Source organism: Bos indicus, chromosome 12, assembly GCF_029378745.1.
Source record: "Bos indicus isolate NIAB-ARS_2022 breed Sahiwal x Tharparkar chromosome 12, NIAB-ARS_B.indTharparkar_mat_pri_1.0, whole genome shotgun sequence".
NCBI lineage: Eukaryota > Metazoa > Chordata > Mammalia > Artiodactyla > Bovidae > Bos > Bos indicus.
Genome location: NC_091771.1, coordinates 70,001,594 through 70,022,538, shown reverse-complemented (window position 1 = coordinate 70,022,538; position 20,945 = coordinate 70,001,594). Strand labels below are relative to the sequence as shown.

Below are 20,945 nucleotides of genomic sequence, written 5' to 3'. Positions count from 1 at the left end.
AGAAATTTCCACAGTTTGTTGTGTTCCACACAATCAAAGGCTTTGGCGTGGTCAATAAAGCAGAAGTGGGTGCTTTTCTGGAACTCTCTTGCTTTTTTTTTTTTTTTTTGATGATCCAACAGATGTTGGCCATTTGATCTTTGGTTCTTCTACCATTTCTAAATCAAGTTTGAACATCTGGAAGTTCACGGCTCACATACTGTTGAAGCCTGGCTTGGAGAATTTTGAACATTACTTTGCTAGAATGACAATTGCTCTGACAATTATTCATGGACAAACCACAGATGGGAAAACAATTTCAAAGTATTTGAAGTAAAATCCAAGTCAGGTTAATTCCCAGCCACCATTTTCAGATTAGGTTAAAGGGAAAAGCCTGAGTTGAGCATATATTACAGTTCCTCCCACTGACAGGAAGGTGTTCTTATTCACGTTATTTTCCTCGAAGTTAAATTTAACCAATTCTTACTGAACAGCAGACACACACACTAGAGGCAAACTAGGAAATGGTGCTGCTGATTCTTGATGCCATCCATCCAGAAGAACATGAAGAGCCCTTCACTGATGGTGGAGACTTAGTGTAGAAACACCACACAGTAGACTGTTGAAACTGTTAATGAGGCCCTGACAGAGGAAGGCTGGGTTCCAGAGTCAAACAGCAGATGTCTTGTCTTTCTTACAGCTTTTCTTCCACTTGGAATCGCCCTTCCTCTCACATCCTGTCAATATCCCGCCCATCTTGCCAGGCTCAGCCAAAACACACTCTCCCATGAACCCATCCTGGACTCATCTCTTCCTACTGGTCTCCTAAAGTTCTACTTACATCTCTCATCTCTCATGAAGGACTGTCTTATTCTGGTCCATCATTTGTATACATGCACAAGGTGTCTCTCAGTTCCTGGAGGGTAAGATCTGTGGTGGACCACAATGCTGTTTATCTCTAATCCTCACAACAAGCTGCACAGGAAGTACTGGCCCCACATCACAGATGAGGAAACTGAGACTAAGTGAGGTCACATCACTGCTCTGAGGAATGCCTTTACATAATGTACTATGTACAGAGCACCTACATAAATATAAACTTAAATAATGGAAGTTAAATATTCAAATACCTTCTTTCTTACATGTCATATTTTATGGATGTGTTTTACCAAAAACTTACTGAGCTTAAAATTAACAGCTAATTTTTTCAAAATTATTCTAACATTTATAAAGTGCCTGTTATGTCCCTAGCAATCAGGTGCTTTAAAATCTCTCCTGCATTTCATCCTCAAAACAACATTATGAGGTTAATAGTATTATATTCTCTATTTTACAGATGAAGGATCATGCACCTAGCGAACACAGAAACAGACTCAATTCCTGAGCCTCTGACTCCTGGGCCTTGAAGTTGATGTCATCAGTCTGAATTGATCTTGCCACTGTGATTACTTCATTTCTCCCTATTTTATCATATTAATAGAAATGTTTTCAGCTCAATGAACTTAAATGTTTACTTCAATTAAATCTAGTATAATATATCATGTTGTAATTAACATATGTAATACAAGAAAATTTGCTCTTTTTACTGCTCCCGGATTTGGGGGCAGTGGGGTTAGGGAAAACAGTGAGGAGGCATCTTCATTTATATGTATGTATATTTGTAGAGAAAGGGCTATAATAGTAAAAATAGCTACCATTTACTGAAACACTGGCATGTTTGCATTCCACATGCATGGCCTGTAGCCTTTAAAATAATTCCACCTCTCCTTGCATTCAATAAGAAAATAAATTGAGATAAACACCCAGAGTTAACAACTAAGATTGTTTCTCTCCAAAAGCCAAGCCTTTTCTACTACACATAAAGTTTCTGTAACTATAGGTCAAAATAGTTCTAGAAACCCCTATTATCTATGGAAGTATTATTCCCACCCATTGATATAGGGATTCAAAAAAAGATAAGCAAAGAATCTCATTAGGTGGTTCCCAGGTGTAAAAACCTTGCTGACCCCTTGCTAATCATAGTCACAGATGACATTTCAGAGCAGTAACAAAACCTCCTGGATACCCTCTGATCCAGAGTCCTTGTTTTACTGCAGATACATCAGAGGTCCAGGAAGGTAACAGGACATGTCCAGAGTGACAGTGAGCAAGTGACAAAGCTAGGGACAAGACTCTGCTCTCTAATCCCTCCCTTCCTGCCAGGGAGGAAATGGACACAAGGGGCCCCAACTCCATAACCCAAACATGCAGAAAACAGGAGAGCAGTCCGTGTTTATAAACACCACATCACATACAGAAGAATCACTGTGCAGCCCGGTCCTGCAGGTCCCCTTCCCACCAGGGTCTGTGCTGCACACATGCCCTAGGCTGGGTGAAGCCCCAGGACACCGCCCACATTACTGGTCCAGTCACCCCATGTGGCTGCAGCAAAGCATCAGCTCCCATCGGAAATACTGAATGACAGCCACTGTCCCAGTACCTGCTCTTCAGAGATGCTCAAGTGTGGGGCAAAAGATAATGCTGAGCTTTACCAGAAAGGCAAGGTCATAAAAGAAACAGCCGCACAGTGGCCTGGGTCTTTGGAGCCTGATCTGGACATCAAAAACTCAACTTGATTAAGGTAATTATTAACCTGTTTCTTATGAAATGCCCGAAATCTATTTATTTCCCATCCCACTTTCATAAATCACCCAATTTTTTAAATAAGTTGTTCCTTATAAACTTCCTCAATTGAAAGGTAGCATGGCACTGTGGAGTCTAGAGTGCTGCTGAAACAGCTCCGAACCTGAGCTGCCAGTATTGAGGTGAGTCATTTCTTCTCACCAAGACTCAGTTTTACCAACTATAAAATGAGGTGGTAACATCAAAGACACTGGTAAAAGATTCATAACTCGTATTTTTTTTATGTATGTATATGTGTACATGTGTGAGTGATAGACAGAAAGCAGATTGGCACATGGACTCAATAAATGAGAGCTATTGTCTCACTGTCTTACATTTGCTTTCCCTCTTATTTTCTTACACAGTAAGTATGTCATTTAATAAAAATCTAGTTCATTACTGCTAACGACATCATTTCTGCAAAAGCACAATCATCCATTAACAATAACCCAGGAGAAAGAAATAAGACAGTTAAACAAGCAATTTTGTTTGTCCACATCATCATAAAATGGTACTCACCTGATATAATCTATGAAACTCAAGCCATTGCTCAAGCAAAATTACTATTTCCTCAGAAAGTGGGTCTGAAGCCTTCAACCCCACAACTTTGAAAGTCTGTCCCATCCTTTTCTTCACAATATAAAAGAAATCAGATGTCCAGACTGCACCTTATAGACCCCAGGGGAAGCCCTTTAACATTGTTATTCACTGATTTTTCTAACCCAAGAGAGTAACATAGTATTTACCAGTATTTAAATTTTTCTTTCTTTTTTTTTTTTTTTTGCCAAATGATATTCTCCTATCAGGTAGGTTTAGTTTTCATTATTCACTAATTTATACCCCAATATACAGTTAAACATTTCATCTTGCCATTTCCTGTGAAACTCAGTGCCATTCCTGAAAACAACCTCTCCATAGTAAAAGATGCAGTATTAAAAGGAAATGTTAAAGCATTTGATTTTCTTTAAAGAATAAACTACAAGTCAAAAATGAAGTGGAGAGGGAAACCTAGAGACTGAAATGGAGCAAGAAGGCATCAACCAAGTACAATGGACAGACCTCATACAGAGTCTGATTTCAACAATGGTGAAAGAGATTCCTCAATGATATGATTAACAACATGTAAACACAGATTAGGAGAAAATAATAGCAAATGAAGCAATTGACAAAGAAGTAATCTCAAAAATATACAAGCAGCTCATGCAGCTCAATACCAGAAAAATAAACGACTCAATCAAAAAATGGGCCAAAGAACTAAACAGACGTTTCTCCAAAGAAGACATACAGATGGCTAACAAACACATGAAAAGATGCTCAACATCACTCATTATCACAGAAATGCAAATCAAAACCACAGTGAGGTACCATCTTATGCCAGTCAGAATGGCTGCTATCAAAAATTCTACAAACAATAAATGCTGGAGAGAGTGCAGAGAAAACGGAACCCTCTTACACTGTTGGTGGGAATGCAAACTAGTACAGCCACTATGGAGAACAGTGTGGAGATTCCTTTAAAAACTGGAAATAGAACTGCCTTATGACCCAGCAATCACACTGCTGGGCAATCACACCAAGGAAACCAGAATTGAAAAAGACACGTGTACCCCAGTGTTCATCACAGCACTGTTTACAATAGCCAGGACATGGAAACAACCTAGATGTCCATCAGCAGATAAATGGATAAGAAAACTGTGGTACATATACACAATGGAATATTACTCAGCCGTTAAAAAGAATACATTTGAATCAATTCTAATGAGGTAGATGAACCTGGAGCCTATTATACAGAGTGAAGTAAGCCAGAAAGAAAAACACCAATACAGTATACTAACACATATATATGGAATTTAGAAAGATGGTAACAATAACCCTGTATGCAAGACAGTGAAAAAGATGCAGATTTATTGAACAGTCTTTTGGATTCTGTGGGAGAGGGCGAGGGCAGGATGATATGGGAGAATGGCATTGAAACATGTAAATTATCATATGTGAAACAAATCACCAGTCTAGGTTCGATTTATAATTTAGGGTGCTCAGGGCTGGTGCACTGGGATGACCCTGAGGGATGGGATGGGGAGGGAGGTAGGAGGGAGGGACACGATGGGAAACACATGTACATCCATGACTGATTCATGTCAATGTATGGCAAAAACACTACAATATTGTAAAATAATTAGCCTCTGATTAAAATAAATTAATTAATTAAAAAAAAAAAAAAAACACAGACTAGAAGCTTGATGATATTCAAGTATTTGAGCTATTTTTCAGGTAAAATAATGTGGCAATTTTTTCCCAAAGGCTATCCTATCTTGTAGAGAAAACTAATGATATGTTTACAGATGAACAAACCTGATGTCTAGGATCTGCTTCAGAATACTCTGGGGTGGGTGTGGGGCTGGCAGGGGTCAGGGGTAGAGATGCAGCAAAACTGGCCACCAGCTGATCTTGGCTAAAGCTGGGGGTGGTACATGAGAGTTCATTATACTATACTATTTCTGTAAATTTTTGTAATCATTCATTAAAGAAAGAAATTAAAAAGTGAATAAAACCTTATAAAATTAAACAACCACCCACTACTTTCTAAAGGCATTTCTGTAAGTGCTGCTATCACATTGGCCATTGAAACAGCTGGGTTACATGTGTATATTTACCCAGAAACCTTTCAAAATTTGAAACAAAACTTTAATAAACTCTGTAGTTTAAACCAACACTATCATTATTTGAAATTTAAGTATATGCAACTCAAAAGTCATTACTCACCTCTTCCAAAGCACAAGCCTTTATTACTTTTTCATACCGTTCTTCTTCATATTTTTTCCCAAATAAAATGTTACTCCTCACAGTTCCTGAGAACACCCAGGGCTGCTGAGACACATACACGATCCTCCCGTGCACGCTGACCTGTCCCTGGCTTGGGGGCAGCTCCCCCAGCACAGCGCTTAACAGTGATGACTGAAACAGATGGCAACACACACATGTGAACAGGCAGCACTCAGGATAGAACAAGACCCGTAGTACAGCAGACCCCACCGTTGCCCTTGGTACATTATAGAACCCTTTCATTTATAACAGGATGAAGTAGATCCCTGGCAATTGCGAAAAAAATAAAAGAAAAGAAAAGAACCCCATTGGTCCACGTACTACTAATGGTTGATAAGAAACATTAATATAATACTATAACAACCTAAACTGCTCAGAATTTTCCCCCAAATAAAAAATTATACTCAGAAAAGTCTAGCTAAGAAAGTTAAACATTCTTAACTAGCACAGCAGTGCAGCAGGATGTGTATTTCATGTATCCAATGTTTCAAGTAGTTCTTCCTGTATCCAGGTATCCTTTACTTGACAAACACTTATTATTAAAAAGCTACATGTGAACAATATATCCAAAGATTATTATTAAAAGAATTCTGAAGTGAGTTGTGTCCAAAGAGCAAAAGACCATCCTAAAGGAAATCATCACTCTCTTGAGTGCACATCTCACATCTAGATTTCCACATTTTGTTCTTTCAAAGTATAGCTGTGGTTCCAAATAGGGAAAGGAGTATGTCAAAGCTGTATATTGTCACCCTGCTTATTTAATTTATATACATAGTGCATCATGAGAAATGCTGGACTGGATGAAGTACAAGCTGGAATCAAGATTTCCAGGAGAAATATCAATAACCTCAGATATGCAGATGGCATTACCCTTATGGCAGAAAATGAAGAAGAACTAAAGACCCTCTTAATGAAAGTGAAAAAGGAGAGTGAAAAAGTGGGCTTAAAACTCAATATTTAGAAAACTAAGGTCATGGCATCTGGTCCCATTGCTGCTGCTAAGTGACTTCAGTCATTTCTGACTCTGTAAGACCCCAGAGATGGCAGCCCACCAGGCTCCCCCATCCCTGGGATTCTCCAGGCAAGAACACTGGAGTGGGTTGCCATTTCCTTCTCCAATGCATCAAAGTGAAAAGTGAAAGTGAAGTCACTCAGTAGTGTCCGACTCTTAGCGACCCCATGGACTGCATCCTACCAGGCCCCTCTGTCCATGGGATTTTCCAGGCAAGAGTACTGGAGTGGGTTGCCATTGCCAAGGTCATGGCATCTGGCCCCATTACTTCATGGCAAATAGATGGGGAAACAGTGGAAACAGTGACAGACTATTTTGGGGGGCTCCCAAATCACTGCAGATGGTGACTGCAGCCATGAAATTAAAAGACACTTACTCCTTGGAATAAAAGTTATGACCAACCTTGAAAGCTTATTAAAAAGCAGAGACATAACTTTGACAACCAAGGCCTGTCTAGTCAAAGCTATGGTTTTTCCAGTACTCAGGTATGGATATGAGAGTTGGACTATAAAGAAATCTGATTTCCAAAGAATTGATGCTTTTGAACTGTGCTGCTGGAGAAGACTCTTGAGAGTGTCTTGGACTTCAAGGAGATCCAACCAGTCCATCTAAAGGAAATAAGTCCTGAATATTTATTGGAAGGACTGATGCTGAAGCTGAAGCTCCAATACTTTGGCCAACTGATGCAAAGAATTGACTCTTTTGAAAAGACCCTGATGCTGGGAAAGATTGCAGGCAGGAGGAAAAGGGGACGACAGAGGATGAGATGGTTGGATGGCATCACCAACTCAATGGACATGAGTTTCAGTGGACTCCGGGAGTTGGTGATGGACAGGGAGGCCTGGCATGCTGCAGTCCATGGAGTCACAAAGAGTCAGACACAACTGAGCAACTGAGCTGAACTGACAGCTGCATATTTACTTCAAATGTTTAACAACACATAGATGTGGTATGTGTATATCCACATCACACTAAGCTGAAATAATCTGCCTGCGTATCGGTCTCACCCAGGACCCTGCTTGCCTCTGGAGGGCAGGGGCATCAGGGTCTTGCTCACATCCAAATATTTTGCTCCAGCACATGGCTGCACCTTTACTACACGTGCACTGATGAGACCAAGTCAAGTTACGTGAGGAAATGCTCAGAGCTTCCTGGAAGAGCCTTTGCAACCTGCAGACTTCATGGAGGGGCCACTGTAATGAAAAGGAAGTCCCCATGTCTCTGTCCATCCTGAACAGCTGTCACATAAATAGTTTCCTTTAATAAGATGTCCAAATTCCCAACAAGCTGTTTCCAACTGTACAACATGAAGCACCAAGAAGGAAAACATAATGTGCATTTACCCAGATCTGTGTGACCATGAAATCTTGCAAAATAAATGTTCCATGGAACACACCTAGATAAATGCTGTTCTAGATACATCTAATTAAAACTGTTTTCCTTATAGCAGCATGAAAAGTCAAAGAAAAGTCCTTCCCCAATAAGAAACCACTGGCAGGACTTCCCTGGTAGTACAGTGGTTAACACTCTGTGTTTCCACTGCTCGGTGCATGATTTTGATCCCTGGTTGGGGAAGTAAGATCCCACATACCTCACAGGTGCAGCAAAAACAAACAAACAAACAAAGAAGCAAACCAGAGGCAGACATTCTTGCAATGGATGCTGAAGGAAAGTTCTGTCTTCCTGCCAAAAAAACTAATAAAGATCTTTCTCAAAGGAAAAAATAATTGTGTTATTAGCAACAAAAAGTCAGAAGGAGAAATTAAGGAAATAATCCCATTCATCATTGTATCAAAAAGAATAAAATGCTTAGGGAAAAAAATTACCTAAGGAGACAAAAGACCAAAATGAAGAAAACTGTAAGACACTGATGAAAGAAATCAAAGATGACATGAACAGATACACTGTGTTCTTGGAATGTAGGAATCAATATTGTGAAAACGACTATAGTACCCAAAGCAATATACAGATTCAGTGCAATCCCTGTCAAATTGCCCATAGCATTTTTCACAGAACTAGAACAAAAATTTTTACAATTTGTTTGGAAACATAAAAGACCCCAAAGAGCCAAAGTAATCTTGAGAAGGAAAAAAAAAAAAAAAACAACAGAGCTGGAAGAATTAAGCTCTCTGACTTCAGACTATACTACAAAGCTATAGTAATCAAGACAGTACAGGGCTGGCACAAAAAAACAGAAATACAGATCAATGGAATAGTATGGCAAGCCCAGAGATAAACCCATGCACCTATGAACACCCTATCTTTGACAAAGGAGGCAAGAATATATATTGGAGAACAGATAGCCTCTTCAATAAGTGGTGCTGAGAAAACTGGACAGCTACATGTAAAATAATGAAATTAGAACACTTCCTAACATCATATTGTTCTTGTTTTAGGAGGGAGACCTGGGTTTGATCCCCTGGAGGAGAGCATGGCAACCCACTCCAGAATTCCTGCTGGAGAATCCCCATGGACAGAGGAGTCTGACAAGCTACAGTCCATGGGGTAGCAAAGAGGTGGACACAACTGAGTGACTAAGCACAGCTCAGCACAAGGAGCTCAACTCAGTGCTCTGTGATGACCTGGAAGGGTGGGATGGGGGGAGGGTGGGTGGGAGGCTCAAAAGTGAGGGGATATATATATATATATATATATATATATATATATATATACACACACATACTTACAGCTGAGTCATGTTGTTGTACAGCAGAAACTAACACAACATTGTGAAGCAATTATGTTCCAATTGAAAAATAAATTAAAAAAAAGAATGACCATGGATGACTTATTAAAACAATGTAAACCTAGGACAATAGAATAGTATTTTTAATGAGCTGAAAGATATGGACTATAATCATCATGGAGATTTCACAAATGTGAAGATCAACGAAAACTTCTCAAGAGGGTAAATCTTTATAGATCCCTCTGTGGAATGAACTTACACTTTGGCTCAGAAGGTCCCTGGGTCTGTCCAGGACTCCTGTGCCCATGAGAAAGCTATGGCAGGCTTCTCCATGCTCTTCTCAGTAAGTTTCGTGGCAATCACTGTAATCCTTACCAAATATCTCTTATATGACATTATAAATTTTAAGGAATCAACACACATGTGTACACGTAAAACTTTCTGAGAATCAAGACGGATGTGCCAAAACTGAGGCAATGCAGAGATGGGTTTCACTGTAATTATTTTACTATTATTCAATTTCAATAAACTATCCTGTTTGAAAAAAAAAAAAGAAAAAAAACATTGTACACACAGCTTTGGGCTCAACTCTGAGAATTTAATAGGGACTGTAGTGTTGCATCAAGCTGCCGAAAGGCACCACAACTTACCTTTCCTGCGCCCACAGGTCCAACCACAGCTAACAGTTCACCAGGTCTGACAGTAAAGGAAAGGCCTTGTAGGGTTGGGGTTCTTAATTCCTGCAAATTAAAGTTTATAAAAACATATCCATTTCAATAAAGTATGCCAAATGCTACAGAAAATGGAGAAAATAATATAATATACATTGATATGCAAATTAACCCACATTTTTCTCCAGCCTATTTTAAGACATCCTGTCCTGGAGGCCTTTTCATCCAATCATATCTCTTCGGGAGTTTCAGGCAGCTTTAGTTGCCTTTAGACACCCACAGATTTTAAGTAGGTGAAATGACAAGGCACCCACATGAAGTGAAAACTTCATGATGCATGTTAACTTATTAAAATAATATACTTTATAGAGTATCCAGTATGTGAAGTTTTCTAATCATTTATAAGTTTTCATTATGACCCTTGGCTTTAATTAACTATATCTCATTAATCTCCACAAGGGAGCTACATAGGTATATGGCAGACTTGGCCCTTTAAATAATTTGAATCTCCACTAATCTCTCCATTTTCACTTGATAAAGAAAGAATCTCAGTAATGCTCAGAAAGCAAAGGAGCACTTTATATAAAGAAGTCATTCTCAATATGGGTTGGCCAAAAAGTCTGTTCAGTTTTATCTGTAAGATGGCTCTAGTAGCATTAACAATGTCATTAAGATTGTATTATGACAGCTGTCATATCAGCATGCATTTTAAAAAACTTTTTAAAATTGGTGAATTTTTGTGTAGCCATTTTAATATTAAAATTGAAAAGCAACATTTTTGGCACATTATGTTTTACTTTTTTTTTTTTTTTTGCTTTACTATTTAAAAAGATGCAACTGAAATGCAGAAAAAGATTTGTGCAGTGTATGGAGAATGTGCTATGACTGATCAAATGTGTCAAAAGTGGCCTGCAAAGTTTTGTGCTGGATATTTCTTTTTGGGCAATGCTCTACTGTTAGGTATGCCAGTTGAAGTTGATAGAGATTACATCAAGACATCAAGAACAAACAACGCTATACCAGCTGACAACTCAAAGTATTCAAATATTTCATGCAAAGTATTGAATGGAAATCGTTTGCACCAGCTTGGTTATGTTAATCACCTTGATATTTAAGTTTCACAGAAGTTAAGCAAATAAAACCCTTCTTGACCATATTTCTGCACACAGTTCTCCACTTAAACGTAACAGAAACATTCCATTTTTAAAACAAATTGTGACAGGTGATGAAAAATGGATACTGTACAATACTGTGGAACAGAATAGATTGTGGGCAAGTGAAATGCACCAGCACCAACCACAACCAAAAGCCAGTCCTCATCCAAAGAAGGTGATATTGTGTATATGGTGGTATTGCAATGGAATGCTCTATTATGAGCTCCTTCAGGAAAACCAAATGATTAATTCCAACAAATACTGCTCCCATTAGATCAACTGAAAGTAGCTCTCTATGAAAAGCATTCAGAATTAGTCAACAGAACATGCATAATCTCCCATCAGGATAGCACAAGACTGCATGTTTCTTTGATGACCAGGCAAAAAACTGTTACAGATTGGCTGGGAAGTTCTGACTGATCCCCCATATTCACCAGACATTGTACTTTTGGACTTCCATTTATTTCAGTCTTTACAAAATTCTCTTAATGGAAAAAATTCAATTCCCTGGAAAACTGTAAAAGGTATCTGGAAAAGTTCTTTGCTCAAAAAAAATCAAAAAATTTTGAAAAGATGGAATTATGCAGTTCCCTGGAAAATGGCAGAAGGTAGTGGAACAAAACAGTGAGTATGTTGTTCAATGAAGTTCTTGGTGACAATCAACCAGAGCAACAAGAACTCTGAGAGAGGGCTCCAGGAAAAGTTATGCTAGGAAGACTACCCATGCCCTTTGTCCACATAGAAAATAGTACTGACAAGCAGCTGAATAAGGAAAGAATTATTGATGGATTTATATACATAAACTAATCAAATGAAAATGGATAAATTTCAGAAGGGTAGGAGGAACTTTCATGAAAAAAAGAAAAAGTGAACACTACACACTACTTTTCCTAGCAGTTAATGATATTTACATGGTAATCAGTTCAGTTCAGTTCAGTCGCTCAGTCGTGTCCGACTCTGCGACCCCATGAATCACAGCATGCCAGGCTTCCCTGTCCATCACCAACTTCAGGAGTTCACTCAAACTCATGTCCATCGAGTCGGTGATGCCATCCAACCATCTCATCCTCTATCGTCCCCTTCTCCTCCTGCCCCCAATCCCTCCCAGCATCAGAGTCTTTTCCAATGAGTCAACTCTTCACATGAGGTGGCCAAAGTATTGGAGTTTTAGCTTCAGCATCAGTCCTTCCAATGAACACCCAGGAATGATCTCCTTTAGGATTGACTGGTTGGATCTCCTTGCAATCCAAGGGACTCTCAAGAGTCTTCTCCAAAACCACAGTTCAAAAGCATGAATCTTCAGTGCTCAGCTTTCTTCACAGTCCAACTCTCACATCCATACATGACCACTGGAAAAGCCATAGCCTTGACTAGATGGACCTTTGTTGGCAAAGCAATGTCTCTGCTTTTCAATATGCTGTCTAGGTTGGTCATAACTTTCCTTCCAAGGAGTAAGCATCTTTTAATTTCATGGCTGCAGTCACCATCTGCAGTGATTTTGGAGCCCCAAAAAATAAAGTCTGACACTGTTTCAACTATTTCCCCACCTATTTGCCAGGAAGTGATGGGACCAGATGCCATGATCTTTGTGTTCTGAATGTTGAGCTTTAAGCCAACTTTTTCACTCTCCTCTTTCACTTTCATCAAGAGGCTTTTTAGTTCCTCTTCACTTTCTGCTATAAGGGTGGTGTCATCTGCATATCTGAGGTTATTGATATTTCTCCTGGCAATCTTGATTCGAGCTGTGCTTCCTCCAGCCCAGCGTTTCTCATGATGTACTCTGCATATACATTAAATAAGCAGGGTGACAATATACAGCCTTGATGTACTCATTTTCCTATTTGGAACCAGCCTGTTGTTCCATGTCCAGTTCTAACTGTTACTTCCTGGCCTGCATATAGGTTTCTCACGAGACAGGTCAGGTTTTCTGGTATTCACATGTCTTTCAGAATTTTCCACAGTTTCTTGTGATCCACACAGTCAAAGGCTTTGGCATAGTCAATAAAGCTGAACTCTCTTGCTTTTCCCATTATCCAGTGGATGTTGGAAATTTGATCTCTGGTTCCTCTGCCTTTTCTAAAACCAGCTTGAACATCTGGAAGTTCATGGTTCACGTATTGCTAAAGCCTGGCTTGGAGAGTTTTGAGCATTGCTTTACTAGTGTGTGAGATGAGTGCATTGTGCAGTAGATTGAGCATTCTTTGCTGCTACTGCTAAGTCACTCAGTCGTGTCCAACTCTGTGTGACCCCATAGACGGCAGCCTACCAGGCTCCTCCGTCCCTAGGATTCTCCAGGCAAGAGTACTAGAGCATTCTTTGGCAAATAGCAAATAAAAATTCAACCCAAAATTGTGAAAAATTGAAAAGTTCTTAGTGAAAATTAAAACTATGTCTTTTATTTTTACTTAAAAACCAAAGAAACTTTTTTAGCCAACCATAAAAAAATTTCCTGCAAAAGGCAGTCAAGACTCTAATCTCACTAGAGCTCTAACTTAACACCAAAACCAACAAAAACAAAAAAGGAAATAGATGTAAAGTATGACGTTATGGGTTACAGTGATACCCCTATATTTTACACTTATTACATGCATAATCTGCCCTGGCTAAACAGGGATAACAAAGTACTTCTGTTTAAAGAAAAAAAAATCAGATGTGCTATAGCATGTACAATCCAACACAAGAGCAAATGACAGAGCGCTCATCATGCCATTCACAAGTTGTATTTCTGAGTAATCTGTAAGTTCTAAGGTAAAGAGATTTAAGGGTGTGTGTGTATATATACATACACATACATTTACATATACTAAGTATTAAGAAAACTTCTCAATAACTGCTAGTTTTTTCTTTTTCTTAAGAGAGTGATCACCTGTGATTAGCAAAATGCCTGAAAGGCTAAAGGAACAGGATCTAAATTAACAGTTTGGAAAATCTTCTAAGTAAAAATTCCTCTAGAAATAACTGAACTGATTATGGAACAGTCACTTACTAAAACAACAATTACTTTTAATCATCAAATTATACCAGATTTTATAGGTATTATGAACAGTGTCAAGAATAGAGTTTACTCCTTGGAAGAAAAGCTATGAAAAACCTAGACAGCACATTAAAAAGCAGAGACGTTACTTTGTCAACAAAGATGCATATAGTCAAAGCTATGGTTTCTCCAGTAGTCATGTATGGATGTGAGAGTTTATGTGAGAACTATAAAGAAAGCTGAGCACCAAAGAATTGATGCTTTTGAACTGTGGTGTTGGAGAAGACTCTTGAGAGTCCCTTGGCCTGTAAGGAGATCCAACCAGACTAAGGAAGTCAGTCCTGAATATTCATTGGATGGACTGATGCTGAAGCTGAAGCTCCAATACTTTGACCTCCTGATGGGAAGAACTCACTGGAAAAGACCCTGATGCTGGGAAAGAAGGAAGGCAGGAGGAGAAGGGGACGACAGAGAATAAGATGGCTGCATGGCATCACCGACTCAATGGACATGAGTTTGAGCAAGCTCTGGGAGTTGGTGATGGACAGGGAGGCCTGGCATGCTGCAGTCCATGGTGTCACAAAGGGTCCAACATGACTGAGCCTCTGAACAGAACTGATCAAGAAGAAACTAAATTTTAATACATGAGAAACATTTTTAAGCTTATCCACACCTTTCTTCTTGCCTGACACTTAGGGTTCCTATTTTACTACTTTTCACTTGGTTAAGACTACAAAATACAAACATCAGATTCCTGTCTGCAGATCTCAAAGTCTATCAAGGCCACACAGAGTTCCCTCCCAGTTCAGGCTTCGGGATCAAGCACTGCTCTGCCACAACCAGAAGGGGGCAGCACTCGACAGCCCATGGGTCCTGGGTATGTTCCCTCTTGGTTATTCAGGCTCAGGGGACCACGGACTCAACAAAGATCATCAGCTGAGTCCCCACTCTGTGTGAAAACAGTTTGAAACCCCTGCCCTGTGGAGATTTAGAGATACCCCCAAATATACTTTAAAGATTAGAGATTGAGATCAATTCCCATCATTTCATGAATGAGACTTGCGTCCATGAGACCATCTCCAACCTGTCCACCTGGCTGTCCAGAGGAGCCAGTTAGAGCTCATGTCTATCTTTTGCCTCCCAACCCAGCAGAGGCTTCATTAAGACTTAGTTTCTCTTCAAAACTTCTAATGTCTTTGCCTTTCTCCCTCCCAAGGGCCCTCTCACCCATGACCTAACTTGACAGCCCCTAACTACTAATGAAAGGCAATGCCAAAGAATGCTCAAACTACCGTACAATTGCACTCATCTCACACGCTAGTAAAGCAATGCTCAAAATTCTCCAAGCCAGGCTGCAGCAATACGTGAACCGTGAACTTCCAGATGTTCAAGCTGGTTTTAGAAAAGGCAGAGGAACCAGAGATCAAATTGCCAACATCCGCTGGATCATAGAAAAAGCAAGAGAGTTCCAGGAAAAAATCTATTTCTGCCTTATTGACTATGCCAAAGCCTTTGACTGTGTGGATCACAATAAACTGTGGAAAATTCTGAAAGAGATGGGAATACCAGACCACCTGACCTGCCTCTTGAGAAATTTGTATGCAAGTCAGAAAGCAACAGTTAGAACTGGACATGGAACAACAGACTGGTTCCAAATAGGAAAAGGAGTACATCAAGGCTGTATATTATCACCCTGCTTATTTAACTTATATGCAGAGTACATCATGAGAAACACTGGGTGGAAGAAGCACAAGTTGGAATCAAGACTGAGGGGTGAAATATCAATAATCTCGGATATGCAGATGACACCACCCTTATGGCAGAAAGTGAAGAGGAACTCAAAAGCTTCTTGATGAAGGTGAAAGAGGAGAGTGAAAAAATTGGCTTAAAACTCAACATTCAGAAAACAAAGATCATGGTATCTTGTCCCATCATTTCATGGGAAATAGATGGGGAAACAGTGGAAACAGTGTCAGACTTTATTTTGGGGGGCTCCAAAATCACTGCAGATGGTGCATACAGCCATGAAATTAAAAGACGCTTACACTTTGGAAGAAAAGTTATGACCAACCTAGACAGCATATTGAAAAGCAGAGACATTACTTTGCCTACAAAGGTTCATCTAGTCAAGGCTATGGTTTTTCCAGTGGTCATGTATGGATGTGAGAGTTGGACTGTGAAGAAAGCTGAGCACCAAAGAATTGATGCTTTTGAACTGTGGTGTTGGAGAAGACTCTTGAGAGTCCCTTGGACTGCAAGGAGATCCAACCAGTCCATTCTAAAGGAGATCAGCCCTGGGATTTCTTTGGAAGAAATGATGCTAAAGCTGAAACTCCAGTACTTTGGCCCCCTCATGCGAAGAGTTGACTCATTGGAAAAGACTCTGATGCTGGGAGGGATTGGGGGCAGGAGGAGAAGGGGACGACAGAGGATGAGATGGCTGGCTGGCATCACTGACTCGATGCATGTGAGTCTGAGTGAACTCTGGGAGTTGGTGATGGACAGGGAGGCCTGGCGTGCTGCGATTCATGGGGCCGCAAAGAGTCAGACACGACTGAGCGACTGAACTGAACTGAACTTCTAATGACTCTGCCAAGGTGCAGTCTTTCCATAGGCAAGTCCAGGACAACACAATAGAGTGTTCTGTACAATTATGCAAGTTGTACAGAAGTCTAAGAACATGTTCTTGGAAGTTCTTGAAGAAAAACAAAACATCTTAGTTTATAATGTTGCATAGTTTGATATAAGAGAAATTTGGTAATTTGTCAAATGGTGGCTCAGAAGGTAAAGAATCCACCTGCAATGCAGGAGACCGAGGTTTGATCCCTGGGTTGGGAAGATCCCCTGGAGGAGGGCATGGAAACCCACTCCAGTATTCTTGCCTGGAGAATCCTCACAGACAGAGGAGCCTGGTGAGCAACAGTCCATGGGGTCACAAAGAGACACAACTTAGCAACTGAAAAACAACATACAAAGTATGTGTCAACATTCACATAAAGTTAACATCATAATGGAATTTTAGTGGTGCTTTCCATAAATGCTTCAAGTGGATTATGACAAAAAATACCAAGCAGGAGGCAAATCTATTCTATTAAGGTAGGGTAGGTCAGCCACCTTGTATGAGTTCCCATGTGCAAAAGGTGTAGGGATGTGGTTTATATATTTTCTATATATTTATATAGAACATACTACTGTCTTGCTGGTGGAGATGAAAGGTGCTGAGTCAGAAGTAGGTGAACACAATGCAGGTGGCACAACAGAGTCACAGGCATGAAAGACAGGAGGAGTCTACAGAGTCTGGACATTTGCCCTGTGGTCCCCACTCTGGCAGCAGCCAGGCTCCCGGACTCTGATCTGGAGGGGAGACCCTCTGGTAGAGGTGTCTCCTCCCTAACTCCTTCCTGTCCTGGGTTGGGAGCAGCTTCCTGCCTTTGCTAATCGCTGAGCTGCCTCATCCACCACTGCCTTGCCCTTTTTTGTTCTTTCATCTCCTATGTAACTAATTTCCTGCATGGAATCCCCTCGCCCCTGCTGTAGGTTCTCCTGATTAATCCACACTGATACAGGAGGATATGCACAAAGAACTATAAAGCTGGAGGCAGGAGGAGACTTTCAGTTGTCTGTAATGGGGTTGCACTGGGAGTGCAAACTTGAGACCTTTTGGAGAGTGGTCCCTATTGTTTTTCCTATTTGCTAAATTTCAGAAATAAACCAAGTGCTGGGAAAATCTTTGTGATATCACCAGTTCTTCCTGTCAGCTTGTCACACAGTACAACCCTTCAACTTGGAATCACTGGTACTCACTATGCCCACCTGCTCTCTCCTCCTGCCCCTGGCTGCCACAAAAGTAGCCAGAACCATCCAGAAGCTTAGCATAGAGGAGCCCCACCCTACCCCAGCAAAGATGCACTCACTCACACTATGTAATAAGATATTTGATAACATTAAGGCAAAAAGCATATACTGATTGCATCCAAAGTCTCTGGTCTCTAACTGATTGTGTATTTGTTAGTTAACCCTTTCTATACTGCAGCATTGTGGCTCTCCAATTCTACAAATTCTAATATTATAAATGCACTTACTTCAAGTTCAAAATATGATAACCCTTTGAAGGTTCTCTTGAAAGTGAGATAAATAATAATACATCAAATGCCTCAGGCTGACTTTATTTTTAGTGTTAGCAAGTGTTAGTTTCTCAGTCGTGTCTGACTCTTTGTGATCCCATGGATTGTAGCCGGCTAGGTTTCTCTGTCCATGAAATTCTCCAACCAAGAATACCACAGTGGTTTGCCATTTCTTTCTCTGGAGTTCCTGTAGGGGAAATTACAATTGGATGCCTCAAGTCCAAGGGAACCCCCCACCCCCACCCCGGGCATGTTCATTACCAGAGCATTCCTCTCCTGTGTAAAGAGAGGAATTTTTTTCTTTACAAAGAAGTGCTTTATACTTCTTTACAAAGAAGTGCTTTGTAAAGCACTTCTGAGTGCCAGATTGTTTAATTGTGAGCCATACAGAGGCCATTGCTCTTTTGATCTTAACATATCCAATATGCACCCCAAAGATCTTTCCTTCAGGACAGATGAAATATTTCCCATTTTTGCAAAACACAAAACACCAAAACACAAAAGATGCAGGCAATTTCCAACAAAAATGGTACAAGACAGATTCCAGCATCAATGCACACAGATGAACTGGCCACCAACAGGGTAAATAAATTTACCCTATAAAACAAATGGACTAATTCTATCTAGGTTACCCACTCCCACAAGAACTAGCTCCCAAATGAACCGGTTCCAACTGAACCAGTTCCCAAATCAGGTAAATAAATGTACCCTACATATGAGCTATGGTGGGCTTGCCCCATGAGAACTACTTCCCAATGAACTGGTTCAGGGTAGAGTCCAACAACACCTCCCCTCTGTAAACAGGTACCCAACCAAATTAGCTTGTCCTGTAAAGGAAAAGCCCAGATTGAGGGGAAAAAATGTTCCCGGTGTGCACATTGGAGCGACTTACCCTTCAAAATCAAGCCTGTCAGCTCTTAACACAAAACGACACACAAGACAAGTGAACCGGTTGAATCAGCTATCAAATTGGGTAGACTTACCCTACAACCGAAATCAAGTCTGTTGACTCTAGAAGTTTGTCAGTTCCTTGTCTCAATTGTCAAGCTGAGGGAAGCCAGTACCCATTCAGGGAATCTTGAAGGAAAGAACCTCAGGACAAATGATCCCAGCAGCTGCTAGGGTCTTGCTCCAGTATTCCCTGATTGATGTCGGCTAGCCACAAGCAGCAAGGCTCCTGGCTGACTAAGCCAAATTTTTACCGAGTCCAACCTTGCTCTGCTCACTGCATGACAGGTAATGAATCTGAGAGACAAGGTTTTGAGGCAAGGAAAAGACCTTAATTGGGGAGGTGGTAGACCAGGAAGACTACAGGCTAATGCCTCAAAACAACCATCTTTATTTTTAACCTCTGTTAATTGTAAACCTCATTCCTGATTCAGAATTTTTATAACATACTTCCATAGTAAATGGGCAAGTCACATTTTGTATCATGTGTAAAATCTCAAAATCCTCCAATAAATCTATGTTACAGTTGTCCTTTAGCAGTCACAATTGTGAAATTAAGGATTTGTTACCTTATCCCAAAAAGCAGTGAAATCTTGCACGTTCACAACTGTTTTACCATCTAATGGCAGCTGATGATCACACTGTGGTAGCTCATCAAGTAACAGAAAGTTCTACAGAAAAAGGAAAAACACAGATTGTTTAAACTGTAGGAACAAAGCACAAGCAAAATAATTGCTTCCATGAAATTTGCAATATATTTTAAAACTGTATTTCATTATGTTAGGTCATTGAAGTGAAGTGAAGTCGCTCAGTCGTGTCCGACTCTTTGCAACCCCATAGACTGTAGCCTACCAGGCTTCTCTGTGCATGGGATTTTCCAGTCAGTAGTACTGGAGTGTACTGCCATTTCCTTCTCCAGGGGATCTTCCCAACCCAGGGCTCGAACCAGGGTCTCCCACATTCTAGACAGATGCTTTACCATCTGAGCCACCAGGTGAGTCCAATGTTAGGTCATTAGAAATACTAAATAATCTGTAGTATAAAGTATTATAGCATATAGTATAGTACATACAGTATACACATATAGCTTACAGTGTGTATATAGGTACACACACACACACAAATAGTTTCAGGCCATGGAACTATCTTTGTAACTTTCTTAACAAGTATACTGGCTCCCCTTTAAAGAACAAATATGTCTCCAAATTTGAACACATCAAGAAGCGGGATATTTTTCTTGTGTCATTAATAATACAAATGGGTTTTGACAGAAAATAATTTCATAAATATTTACTGAATCCCACCAGGTTCCAAGCACCATGCAACACTGCTGGGAACACAGAGAGGAAGGTCATTCCCAGGCCTTCAGCAGTCAGGTGGCAAAGGACAGGCTGGGAACATAAGACCTTTGGAAGAAACTCCGAATGAAAGCCTTACTCTGCTTTCCTCCTCCTGTGTATCAAATCCCTATCACTGGTTGTCATTAACTATCATTAAAATCATCATTCTTAAAAGATAATGCTATTAAGTCGCTATCTCTTTCTTACTTTTCACAAGCATCTTTTGACAAACACTTGTCTCTGCTCCTTAGTCAAAGTCCTCTCCTCCTCAACAGAATGATCACATCTTCCACTTCTTGCTATTTTCTGCACAATTATTAATAGGAACTATTCAGTGCAATTTAGCTGAATAAAATAAAGTCTTGAAAATCATTAGAAATCTAATATAATCATATACAGGAAACTCCCTCTTACCCTTTAAATGCTAAAAATAATTCAATGAGAAAAGACACAGTGGGAAAGAAAATGAACAACTGAGACCACTCCCACCCCCAACCCCAAGTACTATGAACATGTGGCAGAGACTACTGGCTGTCCTCTCTTTCTTGCTCTCTTTCTTCCATGCTAACAAAACCT

General features: G+C 40.1%; 1 protein-coding gene across 1 annotated transcript in view; it reads right to left on the bottom strand.

Annotated features, from left to right (window-relative positions):
• The window catches only part of LOC109567078 (ATP-binding cassette sub-family C member 4-like), a 383,334-nt gene that overhangs the window by 189,959 nt on the left and 172,430 nt on the right, over positions 1–20,945 (bottom strand). The window contains exons 9-11 of the mRNA XM_070800391.1: positions 19,599–19,700; positions 9,809–9,898; positions 5,401–5,592 (exon numbers count right to left, since the gene is read on the bottom strand). Coding sequence (XP_070656492.1) covers positions 5,401–5,592; positions 9,809–9,898; positions 19,599–19,700 — 384 coding nt within the window. The remainder of the gene's footprint in view (positions 1–5,400; positions 5,593–9,808; positions 9,899–19,598; positions 19,701–20,945) is intronic.